General features: G+C 38.4%; 1 protein-coding gene across 2 annotated transcripts in view; it reads right to left on the bottom strand.

The window, feature by feature from the left end:
* Positions 1–22788, bottom strand: part of ccdc85c.S (coiled-coil domain containing 85C S homeolog) — a 94264-nt gene extending 71476 nt beyond the window's left edge. Inside the window, exon 1 of one of the 2 annotated variants that reach the window (XM_041574318.1) lies at positions 21749–22788. In XM_041574318.1, the coding sequence (XP_041430252.1) occupies positions 21749–22460 (712 nt within the window). In that variant the 5' untranslated portion in view covers positions 22461–22788. 2 annotated transcript variants of the gene reach the window in all.
* Positions 22789–23128: the final 340 nt, after the last annotated feature.

The following is a 23128-nucleotide window of genomic DNA, read 5'->3' as shown; positions in this document are numbered from 1 at the left end:
ATGTCTATACCCGCTGCTGAAACTCCTACCTGCAGCCCGCAGGGTACCACAGGTAACCAGCGGGTACCCGACCCACTGCAGGACTCTACAAGACGGCACCTGTCAACCGCACTGTGCATTCATTTTTATAACAGGTACAAAAAACAGGGGCACTTTAGGCACATCAATTCTCACTATCACCCTTTAGAGCAAAACATAGATCGTTTGCTGAAAGGATTGAAACAAGCCCGGATTTACTGACTGGGCGTCCCTAGGCCGGCTCTGTTTATCGCCCCACACCCTTCCGTACATATCCCCAAAAAAAATGTTGTATGAAGGACAAGCTTTAAGCAGCTAATAGCTGCAAATTACACCTATACTGGTCATATCAGTGCCCATCTCCCGCACAGCTCCATCACCAAATTTGACTCCAAATGCAAATTATTTTCTAGCAACCTATAGCACAGAATTGAGTTTGTCTGCACAGAGCAGTGCATTTTAATGCATTGACACAATGATCAAAGTAGGAAATGTGAATGTGAAATTTTTACACAGATCTGCTCCCCTGTTTTATGTACATGTTTTATAAGAATCCCCTTGACAAAGGCCTTGGTGCCGAAACGTTGGGGCCATTCTCATTTTTCTGGTAGGTGTATCCGCTCCCTTGCTGATTTCTTGCTTGCTACATGAGACTAATGGGTGATTGATTTTCTATGCTACTTTTTAACATTGTATAAATTGCGCCATGTATTGTATGGCATTATCTATGTAAAATGTTTTCTTGAATAATAGTAAAAATTATTTTTTCAAACCACCCTTATGTCCAATTGTTTTTTTGTTTTGAGTGTGCAAACATTTTGACTTAGTATTAACATTGGTTACCTTTGGTAGGGGTAACGTTTGTTTTTGCACCTCCTGCTAATTTTTGAACGTTTTTGGTGTGCCCTCCATCCATTATTAACTGTATTAGAAGCAGCTTAACCAAGAAACGTTGGTTTTGTGGCACTTTAGTGGAACATTTATAAAATAACATCTTATTGGCTGCTATGGGTAACTGCTCCTGGGAAAACTTAGTGACTTCTATTACATATGGGAGTAGTTGATACATTTGTTATCTTTGTAAATGCTGAGGAGAATTCCTGGGTTTCACTAAAGGCAGTTGTTCAAATTGATACAATAGTTGCTAATATTCCACAGATGCTGCACAGAAATGTATCAACTAATTGTAGCAACTAAATGTAATCAACTAATTGTAGCAACTAAATGTAGCAAATAGTAACAATTCAGATGCTCCTGGATCATTGAGCTGCCAGACAGAAAAACTAGAGACAGGAACATTCAATTTTAAACCTATATTTTGGGAAAATGGGAAAAAAATAAAAGATGGAAAGCAATTGAAAATAGTCTTTGTTTATGGTGAACAATCTGAAAACAACTGAACTGAAAAAAGTGTTTCACAGGCGAACGTCCCCTTTAAAGTAGAATTCAAATGAAAAGAAATCTGTAAAAATGTGAAATGTAACACCAGTATTTTTGGAGACAAAGAATTGTGTCTTCATACTGGAATTCTCCACAAAGCTCTGAGATACAATAGGATGCTGACTGTTCTGTCACGTGGGGGTAAAGAAAGCAGCATGAATCTAGAATCCACAATGCAAGCTATTTGCATGCTTTCATACTGAATGTTGCTCACTAATTGCTCCCATTCCATAGGACTGGAATCTCCATCCTGAGATTACGGATGGCAGAGTTTGAGTGTAGGGCCTTTGTACTGTCTCAGAGACTCATCACTTCAGGTTCATTTTCACACAGTAAGCATTTTTTCACCGGGTATCAGTCCTTACTTGTTCTTAACTGTTGGACAGAATCAGCTAAAATCCAATTAATGTAAAATTGTGCCCAGGCTAGCAGCAAGCACGCAGGAATATGTCCTCCATTCTCAAACTTCCCCATACATCCAGTCACTTTGTTTCAGTTCATCCATTGCACCTTATTCACTAGCATCCAGCAAATAACATAAAAGGGTCTGTTAAGAGGGTGACTTTTCAATGGATCTATGGTACACACACACACACACACACACACACACACACACACACACATAAACAGAAATTCAGTATATACCACAAAAAGTCTGTGGCTTTTTCACCAGTGCCTATTTTTGTAAAATATATAATAAACAATTAAGTAGTTCTGCCTCCTTTGCTGCAATAGGCTGGCCATAGATGCAAAGATTTGATCGCACCAATCTCCATTTTGTACGATTTTCGGGCCGTGTGTGGATTGTCCCGACATTTTTCGTGCCATAGCGATCGGTCGTTCAGACAGGTTAGAAAATTTCTGTCGGCTACCGATAATATCTCTGCATGTATTGCCAATCTGACAATATCAGTGGGAGACTGTCACCAGCTTTTGACGGACATAACTTTCGTAGGATTGCTGTCAGGGGCAGAACTACTTTATTTGATCAGAATGCTTAGTGGCAGGTCGGGAGATAGCACAGAACTATTGTTCGTCCAATATGAAGGTAAATCTGCACGTCTATGGCCAGTTTAAGGCACAGGGCACCACGAATTTTACATCTTACTTGAACGGGGCATTCTTTGTGTACTCTGCTTAACATTAATAAAACTTGTGCCTTGTATACAAAATAGGAACTTTTGCACCAGGACGGAGACCCCATACAGATTTAGCAGCAAGTGCCCACAAATACACTAGAAATGTCAGGGGAAAACAAAAGAAATTGCATGGCTTATTTCAATTTGGAAGAAATCCCTAAATGTAGAAAATGACAAAATGATAAATAATATAGGGATTGTGTAATAGTTGCATAATTTGCTACAAGTTTTATCACTTATAGCAACTAATCAGCTAGGAATAATTTAGGGTTACCTGTTAAAAAGCAAACATTTTTTTTTGTTTCTATGGGTAACTGCATCTGGTAAACCTTAGTGCCTTTTTCAAAAGATAGTAAGATCTTCTCATTTTTATTAAAACATTATGGTTAATTTCAGACTAAAAAGACTATAATAGGAGCAAGAGTTCTCAGTAAAGACACTGATGCCTGAATTAATTTAATAATATTGGAACAGCATGAAGGAGGTGGGCTGAAGTGAAAATCCCTGGGAAACACTGTGGGTATTCAGACCCTGATATAATGCTGCAAAGCTTTTAAAGATAAAGGCAGAGAATATATGGTCTGTTAAGTAAGAAGGAGGCAATAAAAGCTTTGTTCCATGTAAACAATGCTCAGCTAGGTTCCCTGGTGCTAACTGTGCTTGTAAATCATTGTAGAGAATTTGTGAGTAAAGCTCGCCACAGACACAAGGATCCAATCGTATGCATCAACGTAAGATCGGACTTCCCCATATCCTGACCTGCCACTAACCATTCCGATCAAATACAGTACAAAAGAACAGATCAGTCGATGTTCTGCCCCTGACAGCAATCATACGAAAGTTATGTGCGACCAAAGCTAGTGACAGACTCCCTCTGAAAATCATACGATCGGCAATACATGCAGAGATATTACCCACAGCCGACAGAAATCTTTTAACCTGTCTGATCGGCCAAACGACCGATCTCCGCTGGACGAAAAATGTCAGATGATCAGATCTTTGCGTCTATGGCCAGCTTAAGGTGTGGCCTCCCATTCATGGCACAGAAGGAATGGTGCTGCCTAAGCAAGTCACAGCTCTTTGGAACACCCAGGTGAAACAGCCTAAATATACACCCATCAACTGCATCACAGCATAAAGGATTTCATTTATACTCAGATTTGTGAATGACAAATACACCCTCTTGAAAGAAAGACCCCAAGAAATCTGCTCCGACACAGCAGAAGCTTCACTTCTAGATGGTATTCTCACATACTGTCTCTGTAAGAAATCCATATGGATCTCTGGGGCCTAATGTGCAGGTTATAGTGTCAGGTTATCTGGGGCTTGTAGGCAGTACAGTTCCTAGTATACATAAACAATTGCACGGATTTCCTCCATACAAATACAGATCTCCACTGCACTTGTTATACCTAGCCTTGTGCCATTCTACAGTCTGCTGCCTGAAAGAATTAGAATAATACTTACATATGAAATTGCACAAAGTCAAAGACATGGTGCAAAGACAACCATGGCAGCTAGGAAATAATAATTTCTGATCATAATTATTTCTATATATTATTTCTTTATAAAGTTGTGTTTTTCTGATTAGGCTTTCCCTGGACGTTCCCGTCAGAGTCAGACTGGCCCACTTGGACATGAGGAAAATTCCTGGTGGGACTCTGTCCCAATAGGCTCCGCTACTGCTGCCACTAGTCCGACCGCTACATGGCATCAATGCTGGCCTCTTCTTCCTCTCTCAGAACTAACTGCAGGTCTGAGCTATCATGAAAATGAAAATGTAATATTTACTTTAGCATACTGATATAAGAAACTTTCTAAATAGAATCAATTAAAAATTCTGTACTGTTTCTGAAATAATCAAACTTGTCTTCACTATTCCCCTCTCAGCATCTGTTTCTCCTCATTCTGTCTTCAGGCAGGAGTTGGGTGATAGATGAATGATAGAATATATCTTATAGGGGGATCCTTTTGCCTAGAAGATGTATTACTCAATTAAAATTACCAGACATGTTCAAGAAATGCACTACTTAACAGCAATAATTGAGAACAAAAGAGAGATCCATACCATTATATGGCAACCTTGGGAAGAATTTAAAAAATCTTCCTCCTTTCCGCTACAGATTAGCTAAATTAGATTCTTACCCATAGACCAAAACTAATTTGTCCATGTATAGAATAGATACCCTTAGAACAATCTTCACCACCTTAAGGGGCCGATTCATTAACTTCGAGTGAAGGATTCGAAGTAAAAAAACTTTGAATTTCGAAGTGTTTTTTGGGCTACTTCGACCATCGAATGGGCTAGTTCGACCTTCGACTACGACTTCGAATTGAAGGATTCGAAGTAAAAATCGTTCAACTATTCGACCATTCGATAGTCGAAGTACTGTTCCTTAAAAAAAAACTTTGACCCCCTAGTTCGGCAGATAAAAGCTATGTTAGCCTATGGGGAAGGTCCCCATAGGCTTGCCTAAGTTTTTTTGATCGAAGGATATTCCTTCGATCGTTGGATTCAAATCCTTCGAATCGTTCGATTCGAAGGATTTAATCGTTCGATCGAAGAAATAATCCTTCGATCGTACGATCGCAGAATTTGCGCTAAATCCTTCGACTTCGATATTCGAAGTCGAAGGATTTCAATTCCTAGTCGAATATCGAGGGTTAATTAACCCTCAATATTCGACCCTTGATGAATCGGCCCCTAAGTGTTATTATGATAAAGCTTTGAATAAATGTATCTAGTTACCAGATCTAAAACAAGGACTATTGGAGTTAATAGTTTAAAATATTTTATTAGAATATTATTTTTAGGATTTATTCCTTATGTTAAGCTTAGTATATATCTTTTCATTGTCAACATTGTTATTGATGACCCAACGTGTATATTAATATAACATATTGCTGGAAATGTAATAATAACAAAATGATGAGTCCAATACAATGATGAAAGATGTATATTATATTTTATTAACAAGTAAACAGAGACATGATGAAAAGAAAAATACCAGACATGTCTCTCTACATGCAGATTTTGTGCAAAAGTTATTTTTTAAGATTTTGTATTTACTGGAATCAGTTATTTGAGTGAGCTCAAATACATCTGCTAGGAAAGGAGCCCCCCTATAAGAAATATTGAATCATTCATCGGACACCCAACTGCTGCATGAAAAAAGAATGAAGAGAAATATACTGAGAGAAATTGTGAATATAAACTTGATTGCTTCAGAAACAGTGCAGAATTGTTAATTGGTCATATTTAGAAAGTTTCTTATTTCAGTATGAGGAAGCTTATAGTAAACTTTCATTTGCATGATAGTTACCCCTTAACAAACTGTGCGTAAGGCCATACTAGCCTCCCACAGCTGTATGTTTACACAAACTGCATGTATGCGTAAGAGTAGGAATGGACTGCGAGGCTGGATGATTACAATCTAATTGACTGCTGCTCTGGTGAACAAGAGAACAAACAAACTTGCATGTGGGTGGGGGTGCAGTAATGTGTGCAGCAGCCAGTGAAGGTGGGCCTTGCCATCTCAATTTGATTATCCCATACTGTACACTTAATTTACTTTTAAACCCCTAAGGTCTATCCACCCCATTCAGTTTGCTACCTGACTTCTTTCTAATATCACTGGCCCAATCTTTCTGCTCCTCTATACAGTATATTCCCCCAATCAGTTATCCCTTCTATCGCCTCTGCCACCTCACCATTCTACTTGTCCTCACGACGCTTCCCGGATTTTATGCTGATCCATAAACCTACTCAGGCATCGCCTACATGTCCCTGCTGCTCTTTTCTAGTTGCCCGTTCTAACTCACTTTCTGCACTTGACTGTGCACCTCATCATCTGCCCCATCTGAAGTCCCGTCTTTTCTTTCTGTCCCTTAACCTCCGGGACTGGGACTAGCAAACAGATGTACAGTGAAATATAGAGCTAATGCAATGCAGGCACTTATAGATGGTTGAGCAATGAATCATAACTGGGGCACAGGGGTACATACCAAGAATTAATTAATAGTTAATAGAAATGAAATGCAATTCACTAATTAAATTATTAGTTGATTAATAAAAGACATGTTACTGTACTTTTTGTCTCCTACCTTTAAATTCAGATTGCATTATTTGAATATGTTCATACATTTATAATGTATGTTTTACTTGCTCTGGGTTATTCAACCAACCAACCCCCCCGAGTTTGGAGTTTCCTATACATTCCCTTTTTCCCCCCTAACTGTGAAATATAGCTGTGTAATATAGGAAAACTCTTACTTTAAAGCAAGGGTTGTATTATTTGTATATTTTGGTACTTTAAAATACACGTTCTACCTTTAAAAGAATGTTTTTAAATGTTATGTATTGGTAATTAATTGTGCACAAATAATTCATGTTTTACTCCACCTCCTGGCAACCAAAAAGTGCAAACAGTTTTCTTAATGAAAATAAATCAGTTCTAATTAAAGGAAAACTATACCCCCAAAATGAACACTTAAGCAACAGATAGTTTATATCATATTAAGTGGCATATTAAAGAATCTTACCAAACTGGAATATATATTTAAGTAAATATTGCCCTTTTACATCTCTTGCCTTGAGCCACCATTTCATGATGGTCTGTGTGCTGCCTCAGAGATCACCTGACCAGAAATACTGCAGCTCTAACTGTAACAGGAAGAAGTGTGGAAGCAAAAGACACAACTCTGTCTGTTAATTGGCTCATGTGACCTAACATGTATAGTTTGTTGGTATGTATGTGAGTACAGTGAATCCTACGATCCCAGGGGGCGGCCCTTATTTTTTAAAATGGCAATTTTCTATTTATGATTACCCAATGGCACATACTACTAGAAAAGTATATTATTATGAAAATGGTTTATTTACATGAAGCAGGATTTTACATATGAGCTGTTTTATGCAATATCTTTTTATAGAGACCTACATTGTTTGGGGGGTATAGTTTTCCTTTAAATATAATTAGTGAAATATTTTTTCTGCACTTATTTATTGTTGCACTATATCCCACAGGCTACAGGTTATCTCGTCATTTGTCTGTTAGTTATTCACATGCACTACTTTCAGTGCTTGCACTGACTAATTTCAAGGAGGGTGGCTTATGGGATTGTATATAGGCATGTGACCAGTATATAACTGTGGACATCCTACACAATCTAACTGTATAATCTAGACATTCACAGCAATCTACTCATTCATGTGTTTTGCTGGCCCAATGAGTACCCCTGTGCTTTATTCCATAGGCTATTAGTCAAATTCAGTCTCAATTGAAAAAGTTATTTAACAGCTTTAAGTACATAAAAACAGAATTAAAAAAAGTGGTTACTGTTTAGTACTCTACAAAAGGGGAATACAACGGAGAATGAAACAGAACAAATTGCAAAGGATTTCCAGTTTCTGCAACCTCTCCGCCTATGTTAAGCAGGCCATAGATGTAAAGATTTTTAAAAGATCTGATCGTCATCGTGAGACCGCGATTATCTCGAAACATTCGTACGAATTTTCCATCAACTAAAAAGACCATTTCAAGCGATATTGCCAGGAAAACAAAGGGTAGCAAACATCGATAGATTGCACTGGGACCGATAAAGATTTTTTAACCTGGCCGATCAATTTTCTGACAGACGTTGGCCGGAAAAATCGTAAGATGTACGATTGTTCGAATCCCACTAACCGCACGATAATTTCGAAGGATTGGTCGGACTTCGCTAAAATCGGTTGTTTCTGCAAAAAAAATCTTTGCGTCTATGGGGACCTTTAGAGATGCCAAATCCAATGCATCAGGGAGAGTCAAGCAGCTGCTTTATGCCATTGTTTAGTAACAAGTACAAGAAAACCAGTTTAAAAGCATGCAGCTTGGAGCTGGCTACTGACAGAATTTCACTGAACCCTTTCTCTTTGTAAGCACGAGACACTGAAAGCAAATGCATGCAGGTAGGTTTTACATTTCTGACAACAGCTCCTCTATAATTTAGTGAGCAGAGTGCCAGTCTGGTAGTTCTCTTCAGTCACCTGAAAACCTTCCTGCAGTTTCAGCTTCAGCCCCAGAGCAATTACTTAGCAAGTCACCTTTTACTCAACCTCCCAATAACTGCCAGCATCATTCTTCTCTCTAGCGGCTTGCTAAAAACATTCCATCATTTCTTCCATCTTACAGAGTCTAAACAAACATGTTTATTTTGCGAAAACATACCTTTCCTGTGTTATGGGGTATGCCAATTCCTCCAAATAAGAATGACAAACACCACAATACAATATTTAGAATTCTTTCTTGGTTTTTCAGATGCTGGTATAGTTTGCAGATTGATTAGAAAACAGCAGCCAGCCCAAATCCTGGTATTATTTGTTTACTAACTGTGTTTTAAAGATGATGTTCCCCCTCTCATGTTTCCAAGTAGCAGCTCAGTAATCAAGATGGTGTATTCTGGTCTAATTCAACCAGCACTGATGACAAGTTCTTAAAATGATAACGAATAACCAGAATTAGGAAATTCTCCACCCGCAGATAATACACCACATTTGCCTTGACCTATGTACAGACCATCGGTCTAGAACAGTGATCCCCAACCAGTAGTCCGTGAGCAACATGTTGCTCCCCAACCCCCTGGATGTTGCCCCCAGTAGCCTCAAAGCAGGTGCTTATTTTATAATTCCAGGCTTGGAGGCAATTTTTGGTTGCATCAAAAAACAGGTGTATTGCCAAACAGAGCCTCCTGTAGGCTGCAAGTCCACATAGGGGCTACCAAATAGCCAATCACAGCCCTTATTTGGCACCCCAGAGACTTTTTCGTGCTTGTGTTGCTCCCCAACTCTTTTTACTTCTGAATGTTGCTCACGGGTGAAAAAGGTTGAAGGTCCCTGGTCTAGAAAGTTATAGGTTTGCCATATGCAAAGCTGCATATAATTGGAGACTCCAACAGCCTATTCAATCAAGCCAAAAAATGCCAGTCTAACAGCCAACAAAGAAACCTTTTTAGTAAGGAGGTAAAAAAAAAAATAAAATAAATAAAATGTTCTATTTACTTTTTGACTCAACATCCACTTTGATTTCATTTGTATTACCTTATACAAATAAAGGTTACCAGGACAGGTAAACCTCATCCATTGACTGCAATGAAACAGTGCCCTTTTGTAGTCAAATGACGTATCAACTGATCTTTTTAGCAATATGTTTTGCACAAATTATTTATTACACTCATGGCAAAGCATATATTGCTTCTAAAACATAATTGGTCAGGTTAACGCCCGATTTAAATACCTTTAAGTGACTGGCAACTTTGTTCCCTACATTGTGCAACAGCTACCAGATGTATTACTTAGGTATTTGCTATTATCATTCCCCACGGTAACACAAAACAACAAAGATTTCTTCCATGTTCCCTTTAGATGCTCATATTTACTAATGAGAAACTCGATTTTCTTCTTAATCCTACAAGCCTGAAACACTTGTAATTTGATGCAAATCAAGCATGACCAGTCAAGTGGTTCTAAAGAAACTTTCATCTTTCTTCCAAACTGTGCTATGAGTACATCTAAGGGTTTCACTAAATGGTTAAAGTGAAGACACTAAGCAACATAAAACCTGATCCTTTATTTTCACTTTGTGGTTAGAAAATAACTTCATTGTTTCAAGGAAAATTGTATTGGAACAGGTTACCTTAGGGGGTAGCAGTGCCTGAATTCCCTTTCACTAGCTGAACAGCAATGATGTTTATAGTACCGTTAAAGGCTGTAAATTTTATTAACAACGTAAAAACAAAATATCTTCAATGACAAGTTTATTTAAATGACACATTCACATCCTTAATGGTAACTATAAATTCTAGCAGGTGGTCAGTTCACGCCAGTGCACATAGAACTGATTTAGTGAACAGCACCAAAATTATACTACAGGTATGGGACCTGTTATCCAGAATGCTCGGGACCTGGGGTTTTCCGGATAATGGATCTTTCCATAATTTGGGTCTTCATGCCTTAAGTCTACTAGAAATTCATTTAAACATTAAATAAATAATAGGCTGGTTTTGCTTCCAATAAGGATTAATTATACCTTAGTTTGGATCAAGTACAAGCTACTGTTTTATTATTACAGAGAAAAGGGAAATCATTTTTAAAAATTTGGATTATTTGGCTAAAATAGAATCTATGTAAGACAGCCATTCCGTAATTTGGAGCTTTCTGGATATTGGGTTTCCAGATAAGGGATCCTATACCTGTATACTGATGGATCACCACAACCATGTGCTATGTTTCATTTCATTCTGCATTAAAAGGGAACTCCATTGAAGCGTTTCTCTCTTTATGTAATGCTAGTCATGAAAACAATGCAGCAAAAGTCAGCTTTCCTCCAATTACCTGGTGTCTGCCAAAATGTTTCAAGAGTCAGAATCAGCAGTTCAGAGAACAGAATGACTGAAAAATACTATCATTAGCAATTACATGAAGAAATAACTTTAACTCAATTGTTATTGATGTACATTGGAAATTTTTCTTAAAATGGCATTTTCAAATTGCCTTGGCAAGAGAACTATTCATACTGTAAAATTATTAATTTAGGTGTAGTACGAGTGTGTGCACAACTTAACCTCATGTGATAGGAACTTCAGTGAGAGTAGCTATGTTCAGACCCCTTTTTATTGTGTATTTTTTGTAGTTGTAATAAAGGCAGACATCTGAGGTCATTTTGCCTGGTCATGTGCTTTCAGAAAGAGCCAGCACTTTAGGAAGGAACTGCTTTCTGGCAGGCTGTTGTTTCTCCAACTTAATGTAATTGAATGTGTCGCAGTGGGACCTGGATTTTACTATTGAGTGTTGTTCTTAGATCTACCAGGCAGCTGTTATCTTGTGTTAGGGAGCTGCTATCTGGCTACCTTCCCATTGTTCTCTTGTTAGGCTGCTGGGGGGGGGGGAAGAGATATCACTCCAATTTGCAGTACAGCAGTAAAGAGTGACTGGAGTTTATCAGAGCACAAGTCACATGACTGGGGGGCAGCTGGGAAACGGACAATATGTCTAGCCCCATGTCAGATTTCAAAATTAAATATAAAAACATCTGTTTGCTCTTTTGAGAAGCAGAATTCTGCTGGAGCAGCACTATTAACTGATATGGTTTTTTTTCCCATGACAGTATCCCTTTAAACTGTACCACAGCAGAGTATGTTGTATTCCTAGCCAGCACAGCAGACGGTTTAGCTAGAAAATCAATCGCTTTTCTTCTCACATATGTGCAGAAGTGTGGGAAAACAGCAGAATGTTTACCCAATAACACACAGACTGCTGGGGCCTGGCAAGCAAGTGCAACAAATAAAGTGGAAATAGAACTGTCCTTTTTATTTCCTTTGGAATATGAAATTCTTATGCAATGGAGAAGACATCAGCAATGTACTGCTATAGAATAATCTGTGATATAGAATAGCTGCAATGTTTGTAGGTAGAACTAGAAAACCTGTTACCCAGATAAGGGTGTTTTTAGGATTACTAAAAACGTCAAAAAACCTAATAGGGGGTTGTTTTGCACTGATGTCGATTTACGGTCTTATTATTACAGAGAAAATCCAGAACTGATCAAAATGAAGATTTATTTTCAAATAAGACTCAAGGGGAAATGGTGTTTCTGCAGTTTGCAGCTTTCTGGATAACAGGTTTCAGAATAATAGCCCTATGTTGTCATTTTATGAAACATTTAGAAAACCCAAAAGAGACCGTTTATAGATCTTTTTGCATTAATGATCTGCAGTATTTCTACTTCACGTCTGCATATAGATTTTAGCTTCAGTTGCTGAGTCAAGACCGTGGTCGACACCGTAGCCAACAAGTGGTAACTGAAGCAGAATGATTCATATGATCACACCAGGCTTGTAAAACAAAGCCAAATATAACTTTGCATATAAGGTGCCATTATATCTGTTTCGCATTTTAGTTCTAATAGATCTCACAAAGTGAACCAGCATTGCTCTTACAAATGGAAACAGTCCCAATTTAATAATCAAAGGGATTAATAATATGTATTAGCCACCTTATGGATTTTGCAAACATTTACAATAATTTTATAGACAAAATGGCAAGATATTACATAGCACTGTGCAAAAGTGAAATCGCAGATTAACAAACCAGTAACAGAAATAATTCTTAAATTTACCTTTAAACATACTTTTTTCCTATCATGTATAGTTATAAAAGAACATTTCTTTGAAAAAGAAGTCTGCATTGTTACCGCAGCATATTTGTTATCAGCTCTGCTGTGCTGACTTCAATGGAACTTTAAATAATACACACTGGGGGTCATTTAAATGTTGCGCAGCGCATATTTATTCGCAAATAGTTGTATTGCCCATGATATTTCCGGAACGCTTAAATATTGCACTGCTGTTCCCATCTTTCTGTTTTTTTGCGAATTTCGCATTGTGAATACATTTTTCGCAAATGAGATGGGAGTTTGCGAGAGCGCACGCACCCAATGCGTGAGGTTGTTGTGCGTGATAATAGCGTTTACAGTAACTTAAATTTGCGAAAATGTTTTGTGGTGGTGGCGTAATTCGCTCGCAGGGTGTGCACATAAATACTTTTTTTTGACATATTTAAAAAGCTTTTACCGACATTCGCATTTTGAACAGAAAAAAAAAAAAATCACAATTCTGTTTGCACCACACTTAGGGGCAGATTTATCAAGGGTCTAATTTCAAAGTAATGGGAGTTTTTTTGAACTCCCATAACTTCGAAATTTGAATAAAAAAAGACCGATCTAAATTTATTTAAAAAAAAATCAAAGTTTTTAACATCGGGTGAATTTAAATCTAAGTTTTAGCGCATTCGATCGAATTTGAAACAAAGTATTTGCCCCAAAAAACTTCGATTTTTCAAAGTCCACCAAACGACTCCAAATAGGGGATTCTAGGAGGTCCCCCATAGGCTAAAAAAGCAATTCAGCAGGTTTTAGTTGGCGAATGGACGAAGTCAAAGTTTTAAAGAGACAGTACAAATTTAATTTTGGACTATTCGATAGTCGAAGTACACAAAAAATTAGGGATGCACCGAATATTTTACTAACTTGTTTTGCGACAAAAAGTCACACGATTTCCCTCCCAGCACCGAATTTGCACATGCAAATTAGGATTCGGTTCGGCCAGGCAAAAGAATTCCTGCCGAATCCCAGATTCAGTACATCCCTTACGAAAATAGCTCAAATTTAATTTTTAAATTCGAATTTTCGAAATTGAATAGGTAAATTTTCGATCGAATAGGTACATTTTACATCGAATTCAGATCATACAAATCGAAGTAATAGCGCATTCGATCGAATACGAATCAAAGTTTTTCCCAAAAAAAAAAAAAAAAAAAAAAAAAAAAAAACTTAGGTTGCTCAAAGTCCACAAATTGACTCCAAATAGGTTCTAGGAGGTCTGGCTGTTAGCCTATGAGGAATTTTTTTCAAATTTGAATCTAATTTGGACTATTCCCGAGTTGAAGTACACAAAAATAGATCGAAATTCCAATTTTTTTACCTCTAAATTTTCACTTCAACCCTTGACAAATCTGCCCTAAGTATATTATCTTTCGGTTGCATTCTATTTTTGCTTTTTTGTTGTTGTTGTTGTTGTTTTTCTTAATTAATTTGTTAATTTCCCTGTTGTTTTTATTGATTCCTACTAGCATCTCAGTAAGACAGATTGCCAATGCTCTGTCACAACAATGTGCTACATTAATTGATGCATATCTAAGTAGTATAGGAGAAGAGTTCGCAAGTACTGTAAATAAATGTTTGGAAGGAGATCTACCCCTTAGGGCCAGGGCACACGCCCAGATTTGGGGAGATTAGTCTGGCAACAAACTCTTCTTCGGAGCGACTAATCTCCCCGATCTCTTGCCTCACGAGGAAACTTTGGGCGAAAACGAAGCTCTCCGAGTGCCATCTCGCCGGCGATTCTAGTTGGTGGGAGGCAGTTTGGGGAGATTAGTTGCCCTGAAGAAGAGGAGATTTGTCACCGGGCAACTAATCTCCCCGAATCTGATCATGTTCCCATGAACCTAACATATGTTGGTACTAGAACCGCAAATACATTTTTAGGGCAGTAGTGGGCATGGAATAAGACTGACAGTGATAGATGCAGCTTGTGAGAGAACTTTGCTCAGGCAAACAATTAATAATTCTTCATTTTCTTTTTGAGGTAAGCCACGTGAGATTCAACCCCATTGTGTTGCACCAGGTAAAGTTTGCTGAAATGGAGAAGCATGGGTTAAAGAAAACTGCTTCTGGCAAGTACTTAAAATTCTGCTTTTTTTATCCACGAATACTACAGTAAGCCTTTCCAAATAACTGTATATATTTTGACATTTGTGTCATTTCAGCTGGGTTCATGATGATATGTTTTTGCTTTGTTTTTCATACAACCCGTTAGCAAGCAAGTCTGAACAAGAACAGAACCAACTTTTGGCTGAGCACATATTTTTGTTATAATAAACTTCATTGCAGCAATAAGCAATTGGGGCATCATTATTATGTACAGTGTTGCTGGTACACTGTATTACAACATCAATTTGCTGCAAGCACTAGACAACGTTGCTTTGCTTATCCCACCTCACAACTGTCACCCTTATATTTAAAAGAGTTATATGAAGGAGGGTGGGTGGAAGGAAAGGAAGAAATGGATAGGAAAGAAATTGACTCCTTTGCATTGTGCAGCCAGTATGTATTTTTAACTCAGAAGCTTAGATAATAATAGTTCTGTTGCTATTGAGGAGCAACATTTTTTTACAAAACATATTCCCCAAAATATAAACTCATAATATTGACCATAGTTTCCGTAAAAATGTGCATAATGGGGATTGGATTTTTGATCAGGCTAAATCTAATAATTCCCATAATTGAACCAATGACTGGAGGAAGTTTTAAAACAGACTAGGATGTGTAAAAGTAAATAAGGAAGGTCCAGGAAGTAATGATATTTACCTCAGGACACTAGAAGATCTCATCTCTATGACTGGTAAAGCACTTTACACGGTTCTTTTATGGCACGGTACAGAGAGATTGGTGAATTGCTAGTGTGTGGCCATAATTCAAAAAGGCATCTAATTCTTGTACTGAAAACTGTAGGGTTTTATTTTGACATAAGTGGAAGCAAAGGAAAGGGGCAACATAAGATAAGATACTGGAATACATCTCAAATCACAATTCTGTGCCTCAATGGTTTTACACTCAATAGGGACTAATTTAAATTTCTTCTATCAGGAAGTAAGCAGAAACCTAGGACATGGGATGGGAGTGGATGTGATCTACTCAAATGTTGCTAAAGCATTTGATACAGTAACAGTAGATCAAATTAAGGACTACTGGCCTGGAACATCATATTTGTAGTTGGAAAGACAACCGGCAGAAGAAATTGATTACAAGGAGTGGTGATAAATGGAACATTTTCTAATTGGACCAGAGTTGCTAGTGGAGTACTGAAGGCATGCACTAGGGAGGGGCTGAACTTGATGGGCTTTTGTCTTTTTTTCGACCCAATTAACTAGTAGTTACTAAGGAATGATGGCTTTCCCCACAAATACACAAATAAAGGTTCAGAACATGTTCGTTGAATATAAATAAGAAAAGGTAAATATATAAAGCAGGCTCATAAAACAGGATATATTTCCCTTTGAAAACAGATAAAAATCTACAGCTTCCAGCAGCCTTAAAATCTTCAGGGAACCTGGAAGTTGGAGACCTTGTCCCTTCATAATATATTGGTAGAAATATTCCAGGTGCACTAAAAAAATATTCTTAGAAAAGTCTGGCAGCCATGCCATGTTTAATTGAAATGTTATATGAGTGGAACAGCTTTTCTCTGAGTGTGTTTCTCCAGCATCTGTGTGGTTATCATATGGATAATATAAAAAATGAAAAACATCTCATCCAAAAGCCCTGCTGACTGAGAAGTTCACTGCTTATTCATGGTGTGTTTAATGTGCAAATGATGAAGTCTATAAATAAAATGCTTAACAGGTTAAAGATCAAGATTTATACAATGGAGCTTTAAATGAAATCAATACAGATCCACAGGGGACGTTTCTAGTTCATTGTCACATTCTGCATATTATATTCTGCACGCAGGGATATCGGGTTTGCACTGCAGGGAGTGATTGTTCCATTAATACATTATTGAAGTCTAAACAGGAATGAATTATAGTGGCTAAAAAAAAAATCAATTAATGCTGCTAAACCATTAACTCTTTCATTGTTTGTACTTGTAAATCTTTATTACTTTGGAAAACTCTCAACAAATCTAAGGATTGTCAACGATTGCTTCCTAAAATAAAGCTAGCTGCACACACTAAGATCCCTGGGCCAATGACGGAATCATGTGTGGGAACGGTAACCGTCAGTCATGAGAAAATTTAACCTACGGCCTGATCCCATTTTGTTTTCTCCCATCTTCAAGTCTACACATGGACCACTAAACTACCGACTTGTTCAGGCAATAATCAGTTTAATTACTAGTGTGGCAAACAATTTGGTTTTACCAAAAATCACAGGCAGATGATATTTAAGTACAATTTGTAAGCTTCTGTTAAGGGCTCTCTCTCTCGTTTTGTTTTTTGTAGGTTTTTCTGTATGTTTAATGTTTATATCCTTTCATTATATAATGCTAGGGTCGTATTTACCATCATAACCAGGCAAGAATTTGAGAAAAAAAAAGACCAGAAGAGGATAAGTCATTAAAATTAAAGGGGACCCGTCACCCAAAAAAAAATATTCAAAATCCTATTTTATCACATTAGTCAAGCAAAATGAACTTTTATTACACTATATAAATTATTTGAATCTTGTTTCCTTCAGTCTGGGAATTCATAATTATAACAAGCAGGCAGCAGCCATTTTCTGCACACTGTTATTAAGACAAGTCTTGTATCATCTCAGAATCTTGTTTGTGCACCAGAATGGGGGACCTGATGTCCATCCCCATGACCTGGCTACACAATTAAATGGTGAAGAGAACGGGGGAATGTGGGGAGAGCAGTGACATGTAGGAAGTGCTGAATGGAAAGTGAAAGTAATTGTCTGCCCCGCCTCTATGCCACAGGCATAGAGGAGTGGCAGACAAAATTTGATTGACAGCTGAGATTTTTAAATGAGTTTACAACAGTTATGAATGCTTTAATAAAAAATAGAAATTGCAATTTATGTTTAATTTGAAAAGGACTTTTATTATACAGATTTTTGTGTCTGGGTGACAGGTCCACTTTAATAACAATTACATTTTAGCCTCATAGAACAATAGTTTTCAGCCAATGACCACAAATTAAAAGAGGCAAAAAGGGAAAATATAGCATTCAAAATCCAGACCTGTACATCACTAGGGGGAATGTGAGGAGAGCAGTGACATCTAGTAAGTGCAGAATGGAAAGTGAAAGTAATTGCCTGCCCTGCCTCTATGCATAAGGTGATAGACCGATTTTAGCGAAATCCGACCAATCTGTCAAATTATCGTGAAATTAGTCGGTATTGAAATATAGTACATCTTACAATTTTTCGTCCGACATCTGTCAGAAAATTGATTGGCCAGGTTAAAAAAAATGTATCGGTCCCAGTGCAATCTATCTATCTATCTATGTTTGCAGGGCCAAGCAGGCAGTTACTCGCAGTTTTCCTGACAATATCGCCTAAAATGGTCTTTTTAGTTGATGGACAAAACTGTACATTTAAATGATCGTTTCGAGATAATCGTGGTCTCACGATAACTAAAAGATCTTTTAAAATCTTTACAACTATGGCCAGCTTTAGTCTCATCCCTACAGGCAACAAGTACAAAAAACAAGTGCAGACACATTAAGGGGCCCACTCTTTGCAAAAGACAAGGACACTGGGAATCAAAACACTAGAAAATGGAGCAGCTGATGGCTAATGGTGATAAATGAAACATGGGCAAACCAGAATGCTTTGTCAGCAACATAGTAGAAGAGGCAAACCAGATATGACACAAGCCATAGGAGATGGAAGTAGACTCACAGCATGCAGGTCCTATACATGGAGAACCTTTGCTTGGGATATTTAAATGCTGCCCCTTCCTAACAAGCCACAAGAGAAGGTTTCTATCTTCTATCTTAGCTACAAATGAATATGGTCATGTTTTGTGGTAATTGAGTATATTCTGACAATAATGCCGACCCATTATGGATGTATAGTACTTTGAAAGGGAGAGTTTTAACAGATTGCCTAGTTGATCAGTCCAAGTTCAGGAGTCTCAGCAGTGAAAGCTCCTCTTTACTTCTGTAGATGTCATCATTCTAAGTCATTCAGTGGAACAAACAAAAAAGTATGGGGTCCTCATAATATATACGGAAAATTGCACCGAGTCTATCCTTTTGGCCAGAGGGTCAGTCGGTTATGATACCAGTTAAAGGCATTTGTGCATTAAAATTGGATGATCAACTGCTAGTTATTGTTACATGTAATTGCCCTTCTCAGTGCAATGTATTAAAAATTGAAGCTTTATTATATAGTCATCTACCGCGAGAGAGGACTATATAATAAAGCTTCAATTTTTAATCTACTACTTTTCTGGTCTGATCAATACTTGAGTTTGCCAGTGTGCCCGGCGCCAACACTTACAGCAGCCCCTCTGCCATTTGACAGAACCCACAGATTGCCAGTCCGAGCCTGATTGCCAGTCCGAGGTGAATTTTCAAATGCGCAACTTCGATTTATCAAGGGTCGAATTGCAAATTCAAAGTTTCAAGTTCCCCCCCAAAAAACTTAGATTTTTCAAAGCCCACCAATTGACTCCAAATATGTTCTAGGAGGTCCCCCACAGGCTAAAACAGCAATTTGGCAGGTTTTAGATGGCGAATGGTCGAGGTTGAATTTTTAAAGAGATAAATTTAGATTTTCAAATTCGCATCGAATTCGGACTATTCCCTAGCCGAAGTACACAAAAATTAGCTCGAAATTCGATTTTTTTTTTTTTTAATTCAAATTTTCTCTTCGACCTTTGATAAATCTGCCCCTAAATGTATCAATTTTCTAATCGCAAATAAAAACAAAAGTTGGTGAACCCCCCTCTCAGAGCTTCTTTAGAAAGACACGAAGGTGAAAATGAAATTTTACACTTCAATATTATAAAAACCGGCACAACTAGAAAATAGAAAGTAATTGAAAAAAGTTTACATTTCTGGGGAACTGATTTGAAAACAACTGAATTAAAAAAAAGTGTTGGAAGGTGAACAACCCTATAAAAAACAAAACAACAACAGATCCATTTACAGCTGTGGCCGGTATTATCAACCACACAGTTTAGAACTCTGTTAGCCACCTGCCAGTTTGATGGGACTACACTTCACTCCCTGACACAATTATTAGCCCACAGCTCTACAGTGATTCACAATTACATGTAAAAAGATGTGCCATGTATTAGAAAACATTGGCAATAAGAAAGAAATAACACCACAAATAAATAATTAATTCGCCGGGGCACTTTCATATTTCCAGGAACATGAGTTAATGGAATTCCATATTCAGAAGGATCACTATTATGTATGGTGACAAATAGATGGATTTAATAATGTAGACCTGCTGGCCCCGTGACAAATGGCCATGACAAACATGATCATTAGTGATGGGTGAATTTCTCCCATTTCGCTTCGCAGAAAAACTCGCAAATTTGTGAAATTTGCGAAAAATCGTGAAATCTGAAAGTCCACAAAAAAAAACTTGAAATTTGAACGTTTTCACGAAAAAATAGTGCAATTCGAACGTTTTCGCGAAAAAATAGTGCAATTTGAACGTTTTCGCGAAAAAATAGTGCATTTCCTATGTTTTCATGATAAAATCGGGCAATTCGAACATTTTCACTAAAAGAAATCTAGCAATTAGAACGTTTTTACGAAGAAAAAAAACTAGCAATTTGAGTGTTAATTAAAAAATTTGGAAAAACGGAAATTGAAGAAACACGGGAATTCGCCGCAAATTTGTGCCAGGTGAATTTATTCGCCCATCACTAACGATCATATTATGGGCATTGGGAACTCCATCTTTTGTGGAAGCACTGCAGTGAAAGTGATGGCCAGCAAGGCTTCTTTAAACTCTTATCATTTTTACAAGGAGTTCTCATCTGTAAGTAACCAACCCTTGTACAGCCCTGAAGGAAATGCCTGTAATTGTAATGTTTTTTGGAGCTTGGCATTTGTGTTTAACACAATCCATTTCAGATGAGCGTTACAAATATCAGATGTGGTGTAGGCTAGCTCACTAAACTGCAAGTTGTCAGAGTCTCGGACGACTGTATTGTTTCTGCTTGTATCACTTCTTCATAACATTCTTATATAAAATTCACAGTACTATAGAAAATGTTGGTATTTTGGAAATACGATAACATTTCTTGTTTAAATGGTCACATTTCGTACCAATGCCAATCCAAAAACGAACCTAATGGTAACAACTTTCGGACAGAATTTAGTTGATAAAAAATGCTGGTGCCGAACCCCAATTCATATGTAAATGTGTAAAATGCTGGGTTTTACAGAGAACTTGAAATAAACGGATACATCACCAGGGTAACCATAATGACAACCGAGGTTATGTGAAGAGCACTTAAATGGCAAAACATGTTTTTCAAAATGCATTAAGAGTGCAGCAGAATTTTGCACTGAAATCGGTTTTTCAAAAGAGCAAACAGATTCTTTTATATTTAATTTTGAAATCTGACATGGGGCTGGACTTATAGTCAGTTTCCCAGCTGCTCCCAGTCATGTGACTTGTGCCTTGATAAACTTCAGTCACTCTTTACTGCAAGTTGGAGTGATATCATCCCCCCCCCCCCCGGCAGCCTGATAACAGCTCCTTGACATAAGATAACAGCTCCCTGGTAGATCTAAGAACAACACTCAATAGTAAAATCCAGGTCCCACTAAGACCCATTCAGTTACATTGAGTAGGAGAAACAACAGTCCCATCAACAGTGCTGGCTCTTTCTGAAAGCACGTGACCGGCCGAAATGACCTGAGATGGCGCCTACACACCAATATTACAACTGAAAAAAATACACTTGCTGGTTCAGGAATGACATTTTATATTGTAGAGTGAATGATTTGCAGTGTAAACAGTGTCATTTAGAAATAAAAACTACAGCATAAAAATCATGACAGAATCATGGATGGGTCTTACCATTCAAGCCATTGGGAATACTTCTGTGGTGAGGGGGGACGGACAGGTCATCAGTTGATTTCCTGATTGTCCCAGCTTTGTTCTCGGTCGTTTTGATGTGGTGGTGGTGGTGATGATGGTGATGGTCAGGGCTACCTGCGCTGCCGGTGCTGGAAGTGCTGCTGCCGTCCCCCACATCTCTAGGGCCGGAACCTCCATTCAAATTGGTCAAGCTGTTCTGACTATCAATGGAGCTTCTGGAGCCAGGGCCATTCCTCTCCTCGTCTAACATGAGGATGATCTCCTTCAACTCCAGGTTGTCCCTGACTAGAGACTCCTGCTTTGCCTCCAGCTCCTTCAGCTTCTGCTGGTAAGTCCCAACCTCCTTCCACACGACAGTGGCCGAGTGTCTCCCAAACCTCTGCCATTCCCTGGACAGTTTCTTGCCCTTCTGTCTGTCATCATCCAAGAAACAGCAGAGTTCCCTGAGCTCCTGGCTCTCATCCTGAAGTTTCTGATTGACATCCTTGAGCCCCCTGATCTCATGGAGATGCAGCTGGAGCCTCCTGTTGACATCTTTCATCATATTGCCGTGCTCCAGCATCAGGCTCATCTTCTCATTGTCCACTTTCCTCAGCCTCTTGATCAGCTCCTCTTTGCTCCAGCGCAGCAGCTCCTCGTCCGACACGGCGCTAATATCTTCTGCCGCTGCTCCCTGGCAGTGTTTGGCCATGGCAATAGAGTTCTTGCAGAAATAAGGAGAATATCCTCTAGCGTCTGTGGCTACAATGCATTGGCAATAAAGCAAAGTCCAGGCTGCATAGGCTCATTCATTGCTGACATATCCCAGGAACTTGTTAGGGCAGACTGAGCAGTGCGCGGACTCACAACACCGTGTGGTTCAGGCAGTCGGCTCATGTGTACTTCTTGCCTTTAGCTCACACGTCAAATAGGCGCCCAGTTGCTACACCGGCAGCTCCGACTCAGTGTAAGCTCCTCTCTGCTGCCTCCGCTCAACCCCTCAGACTCCCCCCTTCCCTGTGTTTGAGCCGGACTTTTTTTTTTTTTTTCAACAAGCTTTATTGGCACAAACATCGCGCAGGCGTGTCGCTGAGAGTGAGCTTTATTCACAGCGATGTAACTAGGTCAACGTTCAGCTCTGGTTAAAAAATAACAAATCCGCTGTAGAGAGAAGAGGCGGACAGGGACACTGGGGCTGTAACGCGCACGGCTTTTTTACTCACATTCTGAGTCTGTATCCGCCTTAAAGGGGAACTCCACAAAAACAGAACTTGAGCTTTTTGAAAAGTATACATAATTTCAAGCAACTTTACAATAAACACCAATCAAAAAATATGCAGACTTTTCATGATTTTTAATGGTTTCTGACAATTCCCTAAG

The sequence above is a fragment of the Xenopus laevis genome, chromosome 8S (genome assembly GCF_017654675.1).
Source record: "Xenopus laevis strain J_2021 chromosome 8S, Xenopus_laevis_v10.1, whole genome shotgun sequence".
NCBI lineage: Eukaryota > Metazoa > Chordata > Amphibia > Anura > Pipidae > Xenopus > Xenopus laevis.
This window is presented reverse-complemented; position numbering and strand designations above follow the sequence as displayed.